Source organism: Coptis chinensis, chromosome 4 (assembly GCF_015680905.1).
Source record: "Coptis chinensis isolate HL-2020 chromosome 4, ASM1568090v1, whole genome shotgun sequence".
Lineage (NCBI taxonomy): Eukaryota > Viridiplantae > Streptophyta > Magnoliopsida > Ranunculales > Ranunculaceae > Coptis > Coptis chinensis.
The window spans coordinates 21,603,235-21,617,725 of record NC_141459.1 but is presented as its reverse complement, the minus strand read 5'-3'; the positions used below and the strand labels follow the sequence as shown (position 1 = coordinate 21,617,725).

General features: G+C 36.7%; 1 protein-coding gene across 1 annotated transcript; it reads left to right on the top strand.

The window, feature by feature from the left end:
- Window positions 1-6,050: 6,050 nt before the first annotated feature.
- BRI1 (Leucine-rich receptor-like protein kinase family protein) lies at window positions 6,051-10,194 on the top strand. The gene has a single exon (XM_086607343.1). The coding sequence runs from the start codon at window positions 6,252-6,254 to the stop codon at window positions 9,843-9,845; it is 3,594 nt and encodes a 1,197-aa protein (XP_086463469.1). The 5' UTR covers window positions 6,051-6,251; the 3' UTR covers window positions 9,846-10,194.
- Window positions 10,195-14,491: the final 4,297 nt, after the last annotated feature.

The window sequence follows — 14,491 nt, the reverse complement described above, 5'->3', positions numbered from 1 at the left end:
ATGAAAAATCAAATTAAGATGAAAAAAGAATATAAACAATTGGCTTGATTGTATAAAGAGCACAAAGAAGATTCCACTAATAATCTAGATCCAAAATGTTGGGAGATTTCACTAGAAAGTCACACCTCAATCTAAACTTTCTATCCCAAATGATTTCAACTTGGAGATCACACCAAGGAAATCACCCACCCAAGTTATCACAACAACCTCAAATAAATATCATCACAATTCATAGCTTACACAAAGATTTAGGTGGTTCGGTAAATGTTATGTTAAAGATTTAATTCAAGAATCAAAAGAGGCCTTTAATGAATCTCTCAAAGTTGTAACGTCTATTTTCTTTATATATGTGTACATAAAGGGGAAGTAAAATGGGCTATTTATAGTGATTAAATCATGTTTCATCGAAACGAGGGGAGTGTGTGGTATCACGGGGGCAAAGCTCGGCGGTTCCAACAAACCCAACAATCTCCCACTTGGTTTGTAACAACTCAATCCAAATCCAAAAACTAAAGAAACACTCGGCCATTCATCATGGTCTTTTTAGATACTTCCATTTCACCGCTTCCCAATGATGTTTGCCAAGGTTAGCCATAAACCTCCAAGCAACTCCCAATCGAATCTATCCCAAGTGCCCTTATGCAAGCTCTTGCTCATCCCCTATCCTTCCTCCAAGGCTCAACATGGTCACTTAATTCCTCAATACCATTACAATGGAATAATCACTGATATCCATTTTCGGCTTCCCGAATGCATATATCTACACCATATTTTTGCTCGGCTTGGTATTCTCTCTATCGCCGGCATTTTAACCTTAAGATTTAAACCTTCCGCTCAACAATACTAAAACACCGGGTATTTGGGGAGAATATCATTACCAAATATTTCTTGAACCATCATGTTCCTTCTTGACTCGATACACCCATTTGCTCAGAGAGTCTTGTCCTCGGGTACTTTGGCCAACTCCCAACACTAAAAACCCCTACTCCGTGATCATGCAAACAAGTTTGCACTTTTGATCAATGGATTCATAAAATCAATAATTTTCACCCATCGAGAAATAAATAGGTGGAGGGAGGATACTGGTAGATAACCTCCTTAGTGCTATTTTGAAGTCACTACATCCCCGATCCGCGGAATTTTACGGAGCCTTATCTTTTTATGTCGTATAATCTCACCGAACAAAGTAATCAAAGTTTTGGTCATCCCAAAAACGATAACCAAGATCATCATCGGTATCGTTACTCTAGCTTGGTCAACTCCGTAAAAAAGGTTCACATCCTTCCCACTCCACACTTCCTCGAATTCTGTTGCATAACAGCATTTGTAAACCTAGCCCTATATATGTCGGTGTTCTTCGTTCATCCGGCTTTGTTGTTGTCCCTCGCATAAAGTCTTTTCCATCTTGATGCCAAACAAGTCAATATACTCTCCATAATTATCGTTCTCATTAATGTTGTTGTATTTGTCTCATTCTCATGGCCTTTACGCCTTGAACACTTCCAATACATTTTAAAGTCTCAAGAAATAGACCCACACCTTCCTAGTATGGTCATCAATGAAAGTCACAAAATATAACTTTCCAAGTGAAGAGACATTATATTTCATGAATCAACTCAAGCCCTAGCTTTCGGGTAGTTCGACCCAAAAACTCACCCCTTCTCTCCAAACATGCAATTTCTCAATGAAGTCAAAGTCCGGCCGACTCTGAGTTTACCAATTTCTCACTTACCTTACATTTGGATCCTCTTTGCCATTTGCCGACGGCATTCGACTGGGACCCACAGGTGTGTGTATTTAGAGTTTTCCAAGTTCCTTCTTTCCAATAATTGTTTGAAATCGTTCTTCCTCAAAACCGGGCGTTTCCCTTAATAACCATGTCCGGTGTTTCAACATAACACGGACATCATTAACAATGGCAATGCCACCAAAGACCGTTCCAAGGTCACGTTAGATTACAGTAACTCGGAATAGCATGGAAACTTTGCCATCAAATATGAGACTCCTTCTTCTGCTCCATCAAACATATCAAAGTTTGGTCTTCATCTACCATCTCAATCAACATTAGCTTCTTGATTCTTTTCTTTGTTCTTATTAATGTTGTTGTTGTTTTGGTGCCATCAAGGCTATAGTGGCCGTGCCTACCACAATTAAAGACACCACTTCACTTATGTTTCGAGGTTTGTGTTCAACGCTTTTAAATTGATGGCTTGAGATTTTGATCTCCCCCCTCCACTTCTTCTTACTTCTGTTTGACTTTCTTCCCCTACTTTCGAGGCCGAGTTTCCCGAGATGACGGGATAATGCTAATCCCGAACAAAAAGGTTCAACTTGGTCATTCCCCATATAATACTGTTTGGACAAGACTCCAATAGTAGATACAGACTAAATGTAATCTCAACCGACTCAATTGGTCCTTAGTTTGGTTGAATTCATTTTAAGTGATCGGTCAAGGTCCCTCCAACATTTTCATACTAAATACATCAAATAGGGGTTGTTCATACCATGGTTCGGTTCAGTCCGGATTGTGGCCAAAAGTTTCTATCTTGCAAATCCCATTTATCTTCGAAATCTCATCGGTTCAATGTCTCCAAAATCCTTTTGATAGAAACATCCTCAATTTGCAAACCAAACTTCTATCTTCTATATTCCTTTTTCGGTCGCCATGACTCCCAATCGAGAACTTCTCGGAAAAACACCTAGCTCTCTCTCTCACACCTTTGTTCCAATGATTCAAAACCGTGTTCGATACCACTTGTTGGGAGATTTCACTAGAAAGTCACACCTCAATCTAGCTACTTTCTATCCCAAATGATTTCAACTTGAGATCACACCAAGGAAATCACCCACCCAAGACTTTGGTAGTTATCACAACAACCTCAACAAAGCAAAACCACTACAATATCATCACACCATAAAGAACAATAATAATGGAAGAACAATGCAAAAGACACAAAAATTTGTTTTTGTTACCTACATCCACACACAAGAATTTCAATTATAACAAAATTGGAGCAATTTATCAAGATCAAGAATCAATAAAATAAAACCCTATTACTCAAATGAATATGAAAAACCAAATCTATTTTCTTTATATATGATGAATAGACAAAGGGAAAAAATGGGCTTGGGCCTATAAACAATTGGCTTGATTCATAAATGAGCACAAAGAAGATTCATCGAGAACTAATACACCGGATCTAGATCCAAAAACACAAAACACCATATAATTTTTTTCAGATGAATTAATTGATGATAAATTTTTGAAAAATATCAAAAACGAAAAAGTGAGAAGTTAGGGTGAGAAAAAGAGACTTTGATTTAAAATAAAATTAGTGAAAACACAAATAGGTGTTGCCTTGAAGCCATTGAAAAAGGGAAGGAGAGAAATGCATAGTGCAACTAGTTGAAAAGAGTTTTAGAGAGCACAAGGGACTTAGGGTTTGCTGAATCAAAGAGAAATAAGCCCATTCTAAATCAATGGTCAGAAACTCATTCTTAGATCTAAGGGTTCAACTAATAATTAATTCTTGAAAATATGTTTATATTTATTACTGGACACCTATTCGGCTCGGTTCGATTAATCGAAGGCAGAAACCGTAAGCCGAATCGATTGACATCGATTTAACATTTTAAAACTCAAAAACTGAACCGGGTATGTTGAAAACCAAAAAAATTGGCCAGTTCGGATCGGTTTTCATGAACAGCCCTTTGACAATATGAGCGCATGGATGCTCAATGAACTAAACTACTAAAATATCAGCCTAGCCCTAGCTCGTAGGACTTGAGCCTTACGTTTAAGAACATATACATTTAGATGATAGTCACGGAACCAAAGTTCTTGCGAAACATTGTGAAATTTCGCTCAATGGCTCTTTAGAACACAATGTCTTTTGAATTGAGGAGCACTTGATCCATGACAATAACAGGTTGGATAAATTGTCGGTGACGATTGGTCAAAGTAAAATGATTGGTCCAATCAGATCATTCTACGTGTCCGAAAATGAGCATCTAGACAGAGGCACGTGGCATATTTAATTGTTTGGGACCCAACTTAGATACTGTTTCTCTCTTATTTCATGTCCGTTTGGCTTGAGAGTTCATCAATATTTCTCAACTTTCAGTGCCCCCATCAGCGTTTTGAAGTGGATTGGGAAAGGAGGTAAAAGGAAAGAAAGAAGCATTGGAAAATGATGATGGGCCCATTGTAAAGGTTGTCAACTAAATTCTATATTATCTGTTTTTTTTGGTAACTTATAATATCTGTGTTAAGAGTTTACTCCCAGGTGCAAGATTAAAGGTCCAAATCCCACACCATCTTCTGCCACGCACATGCTATCGATTCATATTTAAGCATTCCTCCATTTATTTACATACACACAACTGATGTGTATCAGCGTATGAGGCTAATATCCATCCGCTTTGGGCCTTGGCTCTTTCTCAGTGAATGTTCCACGAGCATGTCCCAACTTACGCCTTATTATTTAATCGAACAATTTAACCCGGCCTAATACATCTTCGTTTGGTCTGATTATGAACAAGAAAAATGTAGCAAATGCTATAAAGTTTGATGAAACTATCGAAATTTTATTGTTTATAAACTTCAAGAGTTGAAGTAATCTCATCAAGTTCTCAACTACCAAATGTCAAGCGCCGTAAATTTACCTAAGTAAGAGGTGAATCTTAAATATTCTTGATGTACAACACCTGGGCGAACAGTTCATACCTTATCCTCTGAACACACGACCAACACAACGACAAAATGTACGACAATGACGAAAACAGCCTTCACCTCACTTCACCAGTCACCACTTTCTTCTTTCCACCAATAAAATTTCAAGATCAACCACGTTTAGGATTCTATGCACCACGCACGGACAAGGAAATGTTAGAGGTATCTAAGTCTTCGCCGTTATGAATTGACTACATTACCCTCTATTCTGTCAGCTCTTTCATGACTCGAATACCAAGGGAAGTGTCTTGTGTGGTAAATTCACACTGACATCAGTAAATTGTGTTTGTAGCTTCACTAAATTTTACTGTCAGTGGTCCCCCTTTATTTAAACATGAAGGCCACTAAGTCATAAAGAAAGAATTATTAGTTGGTAACTTTGGTGGCATGGTTCAAAAAGTCAGACATGGATTAGTAAAATTAACAAATAATTATATAAACGAAATAAATTCTACTTTTTTCAATAATTGATTTTTTTTTTTTAACAAATTCAAGGACGTTTGTTTTACTTAGGAAATCATTTGAACGCCTTTTACCAACTTTCGGAAAGTAGTTCATTAATACTTCTAACCGCGAAACTTTTATTCAATCAAATCAACTGTCAACTCATGATTGTTTTCTTGGAATTTAGCTTTGAAAAATTTAAGTTTTTACTAATTTTTTAAAATTATAAAGGAAAAAAAAAAACTCTCCAAAAAAAATAATAATAAAGTGTTGCTTCGGAAACAAATTTGGAGCTCAACTTTCAGAATAATTTTTTTGAGTTTTTAGCTTGAAGAATACTAGCATAGAAACACGCTTCATGAGTTGCCTACCACCAAAAAGACACGTTTAAGAATTGCCAAAAAAATTCGTGTGTTTTAGTGAGTGATATATAAACAATTGGAAATTCATGTCTATGTTCTCAAGCCTATTTAAAAACGAATAGTTTTCAAAATTGATATGATCCAAAAATAGCTTCTTCATCTAGCTAAAATTGATTTTATTTTATTCTAAATTTGGTGGATTGAAGCAGCCAAAACAAACAAAATATTCAGGAGAAACAACAAAACCCCAAATTCTACTGGCTTGATGTGCATATATCTGAAACTTTATTTACGTTAATAAACAGAAATTCAAGATACTAATTAACTCAATTCAAAACTAAATTAGATAAAAAAAAAAATAATAAATAAATAGAGAGATAGAGAGTGATAGTGAACAGTAATATAATAAATATATAATATATATAAGAGTGGGGACATAATGCATGTGAACAACAGCTGTGTCCCCCTTCGTCCCTGTACCCAAGATAAATAGTTTCAAACCCTTCCTCATTTCCTTCTTTTGACCCGCACCCCTTCATCTCTTCTCTCCAAATAATAAAAACTTTGTTGTTAATCAGCAACTAATTAGAAAAAACAGAAGAAAGTTAATAATAAACCCAAGCCTCCTTTCTTTCTCTCTTTCCGAGCTTCATTCATGTCTGCACTCAAACCCTAAACCTTTCCATCCATTCTCCACACACTCAACCTCAAAAATGAAAACTTGTAGTATCCATTTCATCAACTTCCACACACCCTTTATCTACTTTCTCATAATAACCATCTTTACTACTTGTATACCAACATCTTCTTCTTCAACCATAAATGAAGATGCCCAACAGTTAATATCCTTTAAACTTGCACTTCAAAACCCAAATCTTCTATCAACTTGGCAAGCAAACCGAGACCCATGTTTCTTTCATGGTGTTTTCTGTAACAAACTGTCTCAAGTTTCTTCACTTAATCTTACTTCACTTCCTTTAAGTGTAGACTTTCATCTTGCTTCTTCACTTCTCTTAAGTTTACAACACTTGGAAACTTTATCATTAAGTAACACTAATCTCACTGGGAATCTTTCTTCTGTATGGGGATCTCATTGTAGTTCAATGTTAGCTCAACTAGATCTTTCTCATAATTATATATCGAGTCCAATTTCAGATATTTCAAACTTTGCAAGCTGCAAAAGTTTGAGACTTTTGAACTTATCATCGAATTCCATGTCGGGGGTTTCATTTGGACAGAAAGATTCACTGAAGCTTGATTTAGAAACACTTGATCTTTCTAACAATCGTTTTGCTGCGCAAAATGTTGTCCAGTGGATTGTTTCTAGTGGCTGTTCACAGTTAAAGATGTTGAATTTGGAGGGAAATAAAATCTCTGGAACTATATTGCCAGTCACTGATTGCAAAGCTTTGGAGTATATTGATCTTTCTAGGAATAATTTCACAGGGGAGATTCCGTCGTTCGGAGATTGCGAAAGTTTACAGCATCTTGATCTTTCAGCTAATAAGTTTACTGGTGCAATTGGAAATGGACTAGTTAAGTGTCAGCATTTGAGCTACTTGAATGTGTTGGAGAACGGATTCTCGGGCGAGATTCCTTTGGTTTGGAATGGGAGTTTGAGGTATCTATTGCTTTCTAGCAATAAATTTCAAGGTGAGCTGCCTTTGGGACTTGCTGATTCTTGTTCTACACTTGTGGAGCTGGATGTTTCGTCGAATAATTTGTACGGTATGGTGCCTGATAATTTAGGTTCTTGTTCTGTATTGGAGACTCTTAATCTTTCCACCAATAATTTTTCTGGGGAACTGCCTACTGATACACTTGTTAAGATGACTAGTCTGAAGAAATTGGTTTTGTCTTATAATAACTTTGTTGGGGTTTTACCCGATTCATATTCACTGCTTACTAATTTGGAGTTATTGGATCTGAGTGCTAATAATCTCTCTGGATTTATTCCAATGAGGTTGTGTCAAAGTTCTAGGAATAACTTGAAGGAGTTGTATCTTCAGAATAATTTGTTCACTGGAACTATTCCCGGAAGTCTGAGTGATTGCACTCAATTGATTTCACTTGATCTTAGCTTCAATTATCTCACGGGGACGATTCCGGCGAGCTTGGGATCTTTAACTCAGCTCAAGGATTTGATAATGTGGTTGAATCAGCTCCATGGAGAGATTCCGCAAGAGCTCGGGTATCTTAAGGCACTAGAAAATCTGATCCTCGATAACAATGGGTTGACTGGTGAACTTCCTTCTAGTTTGATCAATTGTACTAATCTGAATTGGATCTCATTGTCAAGCAATCGGTTGAGTGGCGAGATCCCAGCTTGGATTGGTGGACTTAACAGTCTGGCGATTCTCAAACTCGGAAACAATTCCTTCTCTGGAAATATCCCCAAGGAGATTGGAGACTGCAAAAGCTTGGTATGGTTGGATCTTAATAGTAATCTTTTGACGGGGAGTATTCCTCCTGCCCTTTCCAAACAAGCTGGCAACATTGCAGTAGGGCTGGTTACAGGGAAGAGGTATGTGTATCTGAAGAATGACGGTAGTACTGGTTGCCACGGAGCTGGAAGCCTGCTTGAATTTGCCGGAATCAGACCGGAGGGATTGGATAGAGTGCCAACTAGACGTTCCTGCAACTTCACCAGAGTCTACATGGGTAACACTCAGTATACATTCGACAACAACGGCTCAATGATTTTTCTCGATCTGTCTTACAATATGCTTGAGGATAGTATTCCGAAGGAACTTGGCAAAATGTTCTATCTCTCGATTTTGAATCTAGGCCACAACAATCTTTCTGGTCCCATTCCGGATGACCTGGGAGGTCTAAAGGGTGTTGGTGTTCTTGATCTATCTCATAATAGACTTGAGGGACAGATACCTGGTTCGTTCTCTGGGCTCACTCTGCTTTCTGAGATTGATCTTTCTAATAACAATCTCTCTGGAACAATTCCCGAGTCTGGTCAGCTAGCATTATTCCCAGCTTTCAGATATGCAAACAATTCGGGGCTTTGTGGGATACCTCTCCCTCCTTGTGGAGATGCCAGCGCAAAGGCCTCAAATGGTCAGCATCAAAAATCTCACCGGCGACAAGCATCTCTTGCTGGAAGCGTGGCGATGGGTTTGTTATTTTCTCTGTTTTGCATCTTTGGTTTGATCATTGTCATTGTGGAAAGAAGGAAAAGGAAGAAGAAGGATCTGTCCATGGAAAGTTATATGGACAGCAGATCACAGACAGGCACAGCCAATGCTTGGAAGCTAACAAGTGCCAGGGAAGCCCTGAGCATCAACCTTGCCACCTTTGAGAAACCCCTCCGGAAGCTCACTTTTGCAGACCTTCTTGCAGCAACTAATGGCTTCCACAATGACAGCATGATTGGTTCTGGAGGATTTGGGGACGTTTACAAAGCCCAGCTCAAGGATGGAAGTGTTGTTGCCGTCAAGAAGCTAATTCACATTAGTGGGCAAGGAGACCGCGAATTCACAGCTGAAATGGAGACCATCGGTAAGATCAAACACCGGAACCTTGTCCCTCTCTTGGGTTACTGCAAAGTTGGTGAAGAGCGGTTGTTGGTATATGAGTACATGAGGTTTGGCAGCTTAGAAGACATTCTACATGATCGGAGGAAGGCTGGAATCAAGTTGAATTGGACCGCAAGGAGGAAAATAGCCATTGGCTCTGCAAGGGGTTTGGCTTTCCTCCACCATAACTGCATTCCCCACATAATTCACAGAGACATGAAGTCGAGCAATGTTCTTCTTGACGACCATTTGGAAGCTCGTGTTTCGGATTTTGGAATGGCAAGGTTGATGAGTGCAATGGATACTCATCTTAGTGTCAGTACGCTTGCGGGGACTCCAGGTTATGTTCCACCTGAGTACTACCAGAGTTTCCGATGCTCCACTAAAGGGGATGTCTACAGCTATGGCGTGGTCCTGCTTGAGCTGTTGACTGGGAAGACCCCTACAGATTCAGCTGATTTTGGAGACAATAATCTAGTAGGGTGGGTGAAGCAGCATGCAAAGCTAAAAATAAGTGACGTATTCGACCCAGAACTTATGAAAGAAGACCCCAGTTTAGAGATTGAGCTACTACAACATCTAAAGGTTGCATGTGCATGTCTAGATGATCGACCATGGCGGAGACCGACAATGATACAAGTAATGGCAATGTTCAAAGAAATTCAAGCAGGATCGGGCATGGATTCTTCTACCGCGACAGTTGATGAAGATGGAAGTTTCACTGTCATGGAAGTGGTGGATATGAGCATTAAAGAAGGTACTGAGTTAAGCAAGCTATAGGAATCACCAAAAGATATGTCCAGAAAGAATTCTTTGAGAGGAAAGTGATGGTTTTCATTACACCACACAATTTTCCCTCCTGTCCTCTTGATCCCTCTTCAATGGCATAAAACTGTAACTGTATATTATATATTTTTGTTTTTATTTCTTGTTACTTGGTATACATAAAAAGGTTGTTCAAGGTGGAATTGTTGTGTACATATGTAGAGTTTTTGAGTATGGTAGTGGGATGTTCTGTTCTTTTCCAGTGGGCATAGTGGATTCATAAATGGCCTTGCTAACAATTGTGAAAGTTGTTGTTTTTGGATCTGTGACATAAGCAACACAGTGGTTTTTCCTTTTTTCATTATGTTTTTCTCTCCTGTAGATTCTTCTATGTATCTTTCCTTTTAAATTTGTTCTTTTTTATCAATCAGTATCCCACATACTCAATATGAGCTTTGTTGCATGATTATAACTTTATAGAAATGGTCTTTTGTTAGAAGTAATGTCCATGTGGTTGAGGATTTTATGTTATTGACCACTGATAGGGACAACATCCTGGAGCAACAAATTTAGTGCCATTGTAATGCAATTTGACATAACTATGTCAAAACATCGTCTTTTTGGAAGAGGACCATCTCCTCATGAGATCATGCCCAGTATATGAATTTTTCTTTTAGCATTGTAAAGCTTTTAGAGCATCCATTTCTTATTTTGTAGGTATGTTTTAGGATGGATGGTTTCGTGGCCATGCAAACGAAGCAAAACAACTGCAGACTAAATTAGTGATTAGTTATAAGTTCTACCTTTCAAGTGATTGTACTACTGATATCTTAATACTACGGCCAACTTTGAAACTGAAATTTGGATTAGGGAACAGTTATGTCCGTGAGGATGATTTCTCACCAAGAAATGCTTTTGAATAATGAAGTACACACAGTGTTCATTCCAACTTCTAAGTTTCATTGCCAGTTGGATTCCAAATAAAGCTGCTGGAGGCCAAACTTCATCTCTGTCCAAACTTACTGGGCCCTGTAATTTTACCCTGTCTGCAGATCTAAATAATGTCCAAATTCCAAAACCAGTGGTTATCACATATTCACATATCAAACACGATCATCCACTAAGTGATATTAAACTCAATAGTTGCAAATTTGCACTGAAGTAAGTATCCTCAAACTTTTCAAAATTGTTACAAGTAGCTATCTCATTTGAGCTCGGGTACCCTGCTAAAACTTGTAAGCTAGCCAGAAGTCCAGAACTCGACTATTATGAATGGCTTGAAAAAATGCGTTACTGTTTTTTCGAAACTAGTGACCATAAATAATACTGAAAATAGGAATAGTTTAGGTAAGTATTGGATTAGATTAACAACTACCTGCACATTGAATACAAAGACATCTCTCACGTGCGAGTCTGACCAGATAAAGTACCGGGCAGAGTTATGTATGGGACATAGGAAATAATTGAAGACCTGGAGCAGGGCAATGGCAGCTCATTTTGCTTCGATCTGCCCCACGTGCATAAGTCCAGCTTAATTGGGTCCCACTTGCTCGGATAAAGACGGAATTTGATGAAGAAACAAAAGCTCGTACTCTTCAATTCAATAATCAGTTCACTTACCTTTATTTAGTGCTTGATTTACGTGCACTGATTATAATATGACTTCTTAATATTTTATCTTATATATTAAGTTATAACTTCACGTATCTTATTAAGATTTCTTGAACAAATATTTGTGTATGTATATGTGTGTATTTGTCGAGAACACGAGTTCCAGATTTTCGGGTACAGTTCTACACCATTGGATGATTTCATCGTACGATTTTAAAGTATTTATCGTCTAAAGGTGGGAACATGCTTCTCTATGAATGGTACAACCGTAGAATTTATGGTCAAAATGTGAATATTGTACAGTTTTTATGGGATAAATTTTCGAGGTGCTAGCCAGCTTCTAAAATAGAAAAATTATTTGTTTAGTGTACCCCATTAATGAAACAAAGACTATAAGTTGTGCTTCTTAAACCGATGTAGTACAATTGCAATCAAACGTTTCTTTTGCTAAATGAGAAATGATAAGTCTACGTACCTTCAAAGAAATTGTATTAACACTATCTTTCTTTTAAAAACTATAAATATATGTGAACTTTCAAAAATCCACATTTAAATATGCATTATCAAATAAAGTTTTTCATGAAGACAATAGACACAGTGTCTAACACAACGTATAAGCTTCATTAAGACAGTAAGACAGCATGACTAACACAACACAAGGTAGAAACTTGGACAATGAAGGCATACGTTATTGATATCATACATTGATCCGTGAACAAACTTAATTCTGATACTTTTTACTTTCCCATCGCAGTGATGTTAAAAAATCAGCTTCCAATGGCCTTCTAATAAGATTCAAAGTATAAAGTTCAAATTGTGATGTCATAGTTTCTCAATGGGATGGAAGCGTGTGTATTTATATATTGGAGGATGTTTTCAAAAACATCATACACAATAAAATCATTAAAAAACGATGCCCAATTATTTTATAGCAAAAAGAGTTCTATTGTGACATCATTTTCTTCTTAAAATTTGTTTTGCATGAAGAAGAAAAGGGTAATGGATAGTGTCTCTTGTTTTGAAGTTTGATAACAACGTCTTGAGATTCTAGGGACCTCAATCCTCCATGCACGCTCCGCTTTTTACGAGTTTCAATTGGCACGCTCTTTGTTTTTATATAGTGATCCATCCCTCATTTTATATTATTATCATAGTCCTTGGAATCAGGGTTTGAATGTGCGGGTCACGAGGGGCCACGTGGTCCTCCCCCTTCTTTCCTCAAGGTGCATTGAAAGAAAGAGCAAGAAGACATACACGCTTATAAAAAAATGGAGACATACACAAATATTTTTGTGTTAAATGATGGTCAAGTGTGTAATATAAAACTTTAGGTTATAAGTAGATATTCTAACTTATATGACAAGTGGTTTTATAAGTATGTGAGTAGCTAATATAAAATTAGTTCTACAGTAAAGTTTGGTCTCAGTTTGCTCACCGCATCCTTGACCACTTCATGCACTTACGCCTTTAAATTCAAGGAACAAAAATAAAGAAAAGGGTGTTCAGCTTCACAACAGTCTGTCCGATAGCATGCAAGGGGTTTTATTTCTTTAACCTCGTCTCGGTCTTCTTTTCTTTATTTTTTATTCTCTTTGGGAGAGCAATGTGAAATATACTCTTTCTTACCTACCATGAAATAAGAGATGGGGATCACTGGTCCTTTTATAACAAGTCCATCTCTTCCAATGTGACTGTTACTAATGACAATTTGGTTCAAGGTACAAACTGTGGCAGAAAAATGACGAAGTTATAACTTTAATTTTAGTTTATATTTCAGTTTAAAACATCTTTAAAAATAGTGCATAGTGCATAGACAACCTCAAATTAAAAAAGAACAAAAAACAAAAATAAAAGTAAAAAAAAAAATGTATGTTTACTATTTTACATACAATTGTCTCACTTGTCTGATCCACTCATCTACGTAGGTTATTATGAATTTCCGTATACTGCCACAGTGGTGCTATACTTTGTTTTGAAATCCGTTATAAGAAGTTAAGAACTTCCTCTTTGCATTATTGCCTAGGCTAACCTTTGCATTGGTTTTGGCAAGAGGCCCGAGAGGTTCTCTGTGTAACTGCAAGTGTGCAAACCGTGTCAGTTTCTGTAAGTTTTTAAAACCATAGCGTAAACTTTATAATTTATTACTAAAAATAGTTTCGTTTTTTGGATTCTCATTCTAATTCAAATGTAGCATAAAAACACTGAGAGACTGGTTATATACTTTTAATTTCAATGATGTGAGGGAGGTTTTTCTAATTTTTTTTTAAAAGATAGCTAACTGTAATTTAATGACATGAGGGAGGTTTTTATAATTTTTTTTGAAAGATGGCTAATTGTAATTTAATGACGCAAGGGTGGTTTTTATAAATCTTACTATATTAGAAAAATCTAGAGGTACGAACAATAATTTTGGTGTACGTCTTAGGGGCATTTTAGCCATTTTTCAGTTTTTTAATATAATTTTTGGTCTATAAGATTTATATAAACTACAGACCAGTCCCTATTATTTATAGTAATTATGGAACAGTCTCTATATTTTATCTAAATTACAAACAAAATCTTTATATTTTTCTACTAAAATATAAATTATGAAAGTGCTCTTATACTAAAAATTACAAAATTGCCCCTATACGCTATTTTTTTTAGTGTGGTATTGCCATTTGGTTTTATACGTATTCTGTATCATATTCTTCTCTCTACTAATCTAAGCAAATAACTATTAATATTTTGAAATGTATTTTATTGTAATTAAATAAAGATATACGCTTCTATATTGGGAATTTTTTTTGTACATGAAGATAAAATAGTAATTTCACTTTGATTGTAAATTTAAAAAAGAGAAAAAAAAAAATAGTGTGGCTCATCCATGTAGGTGGGATTGTTCTACACTTCTACGTGCCATGAGGCTAGTTATTATAAAAAAAAAAGGGAGCTAATTGTAATTTACATGACTTGAGAGAGATGTTTCTAAATTGTTAACAAATAGTTCGCCATACACACTCTGACACTCATACAGTGTAGAGAATAGAAGAGGATGAGAAGACTGAGGA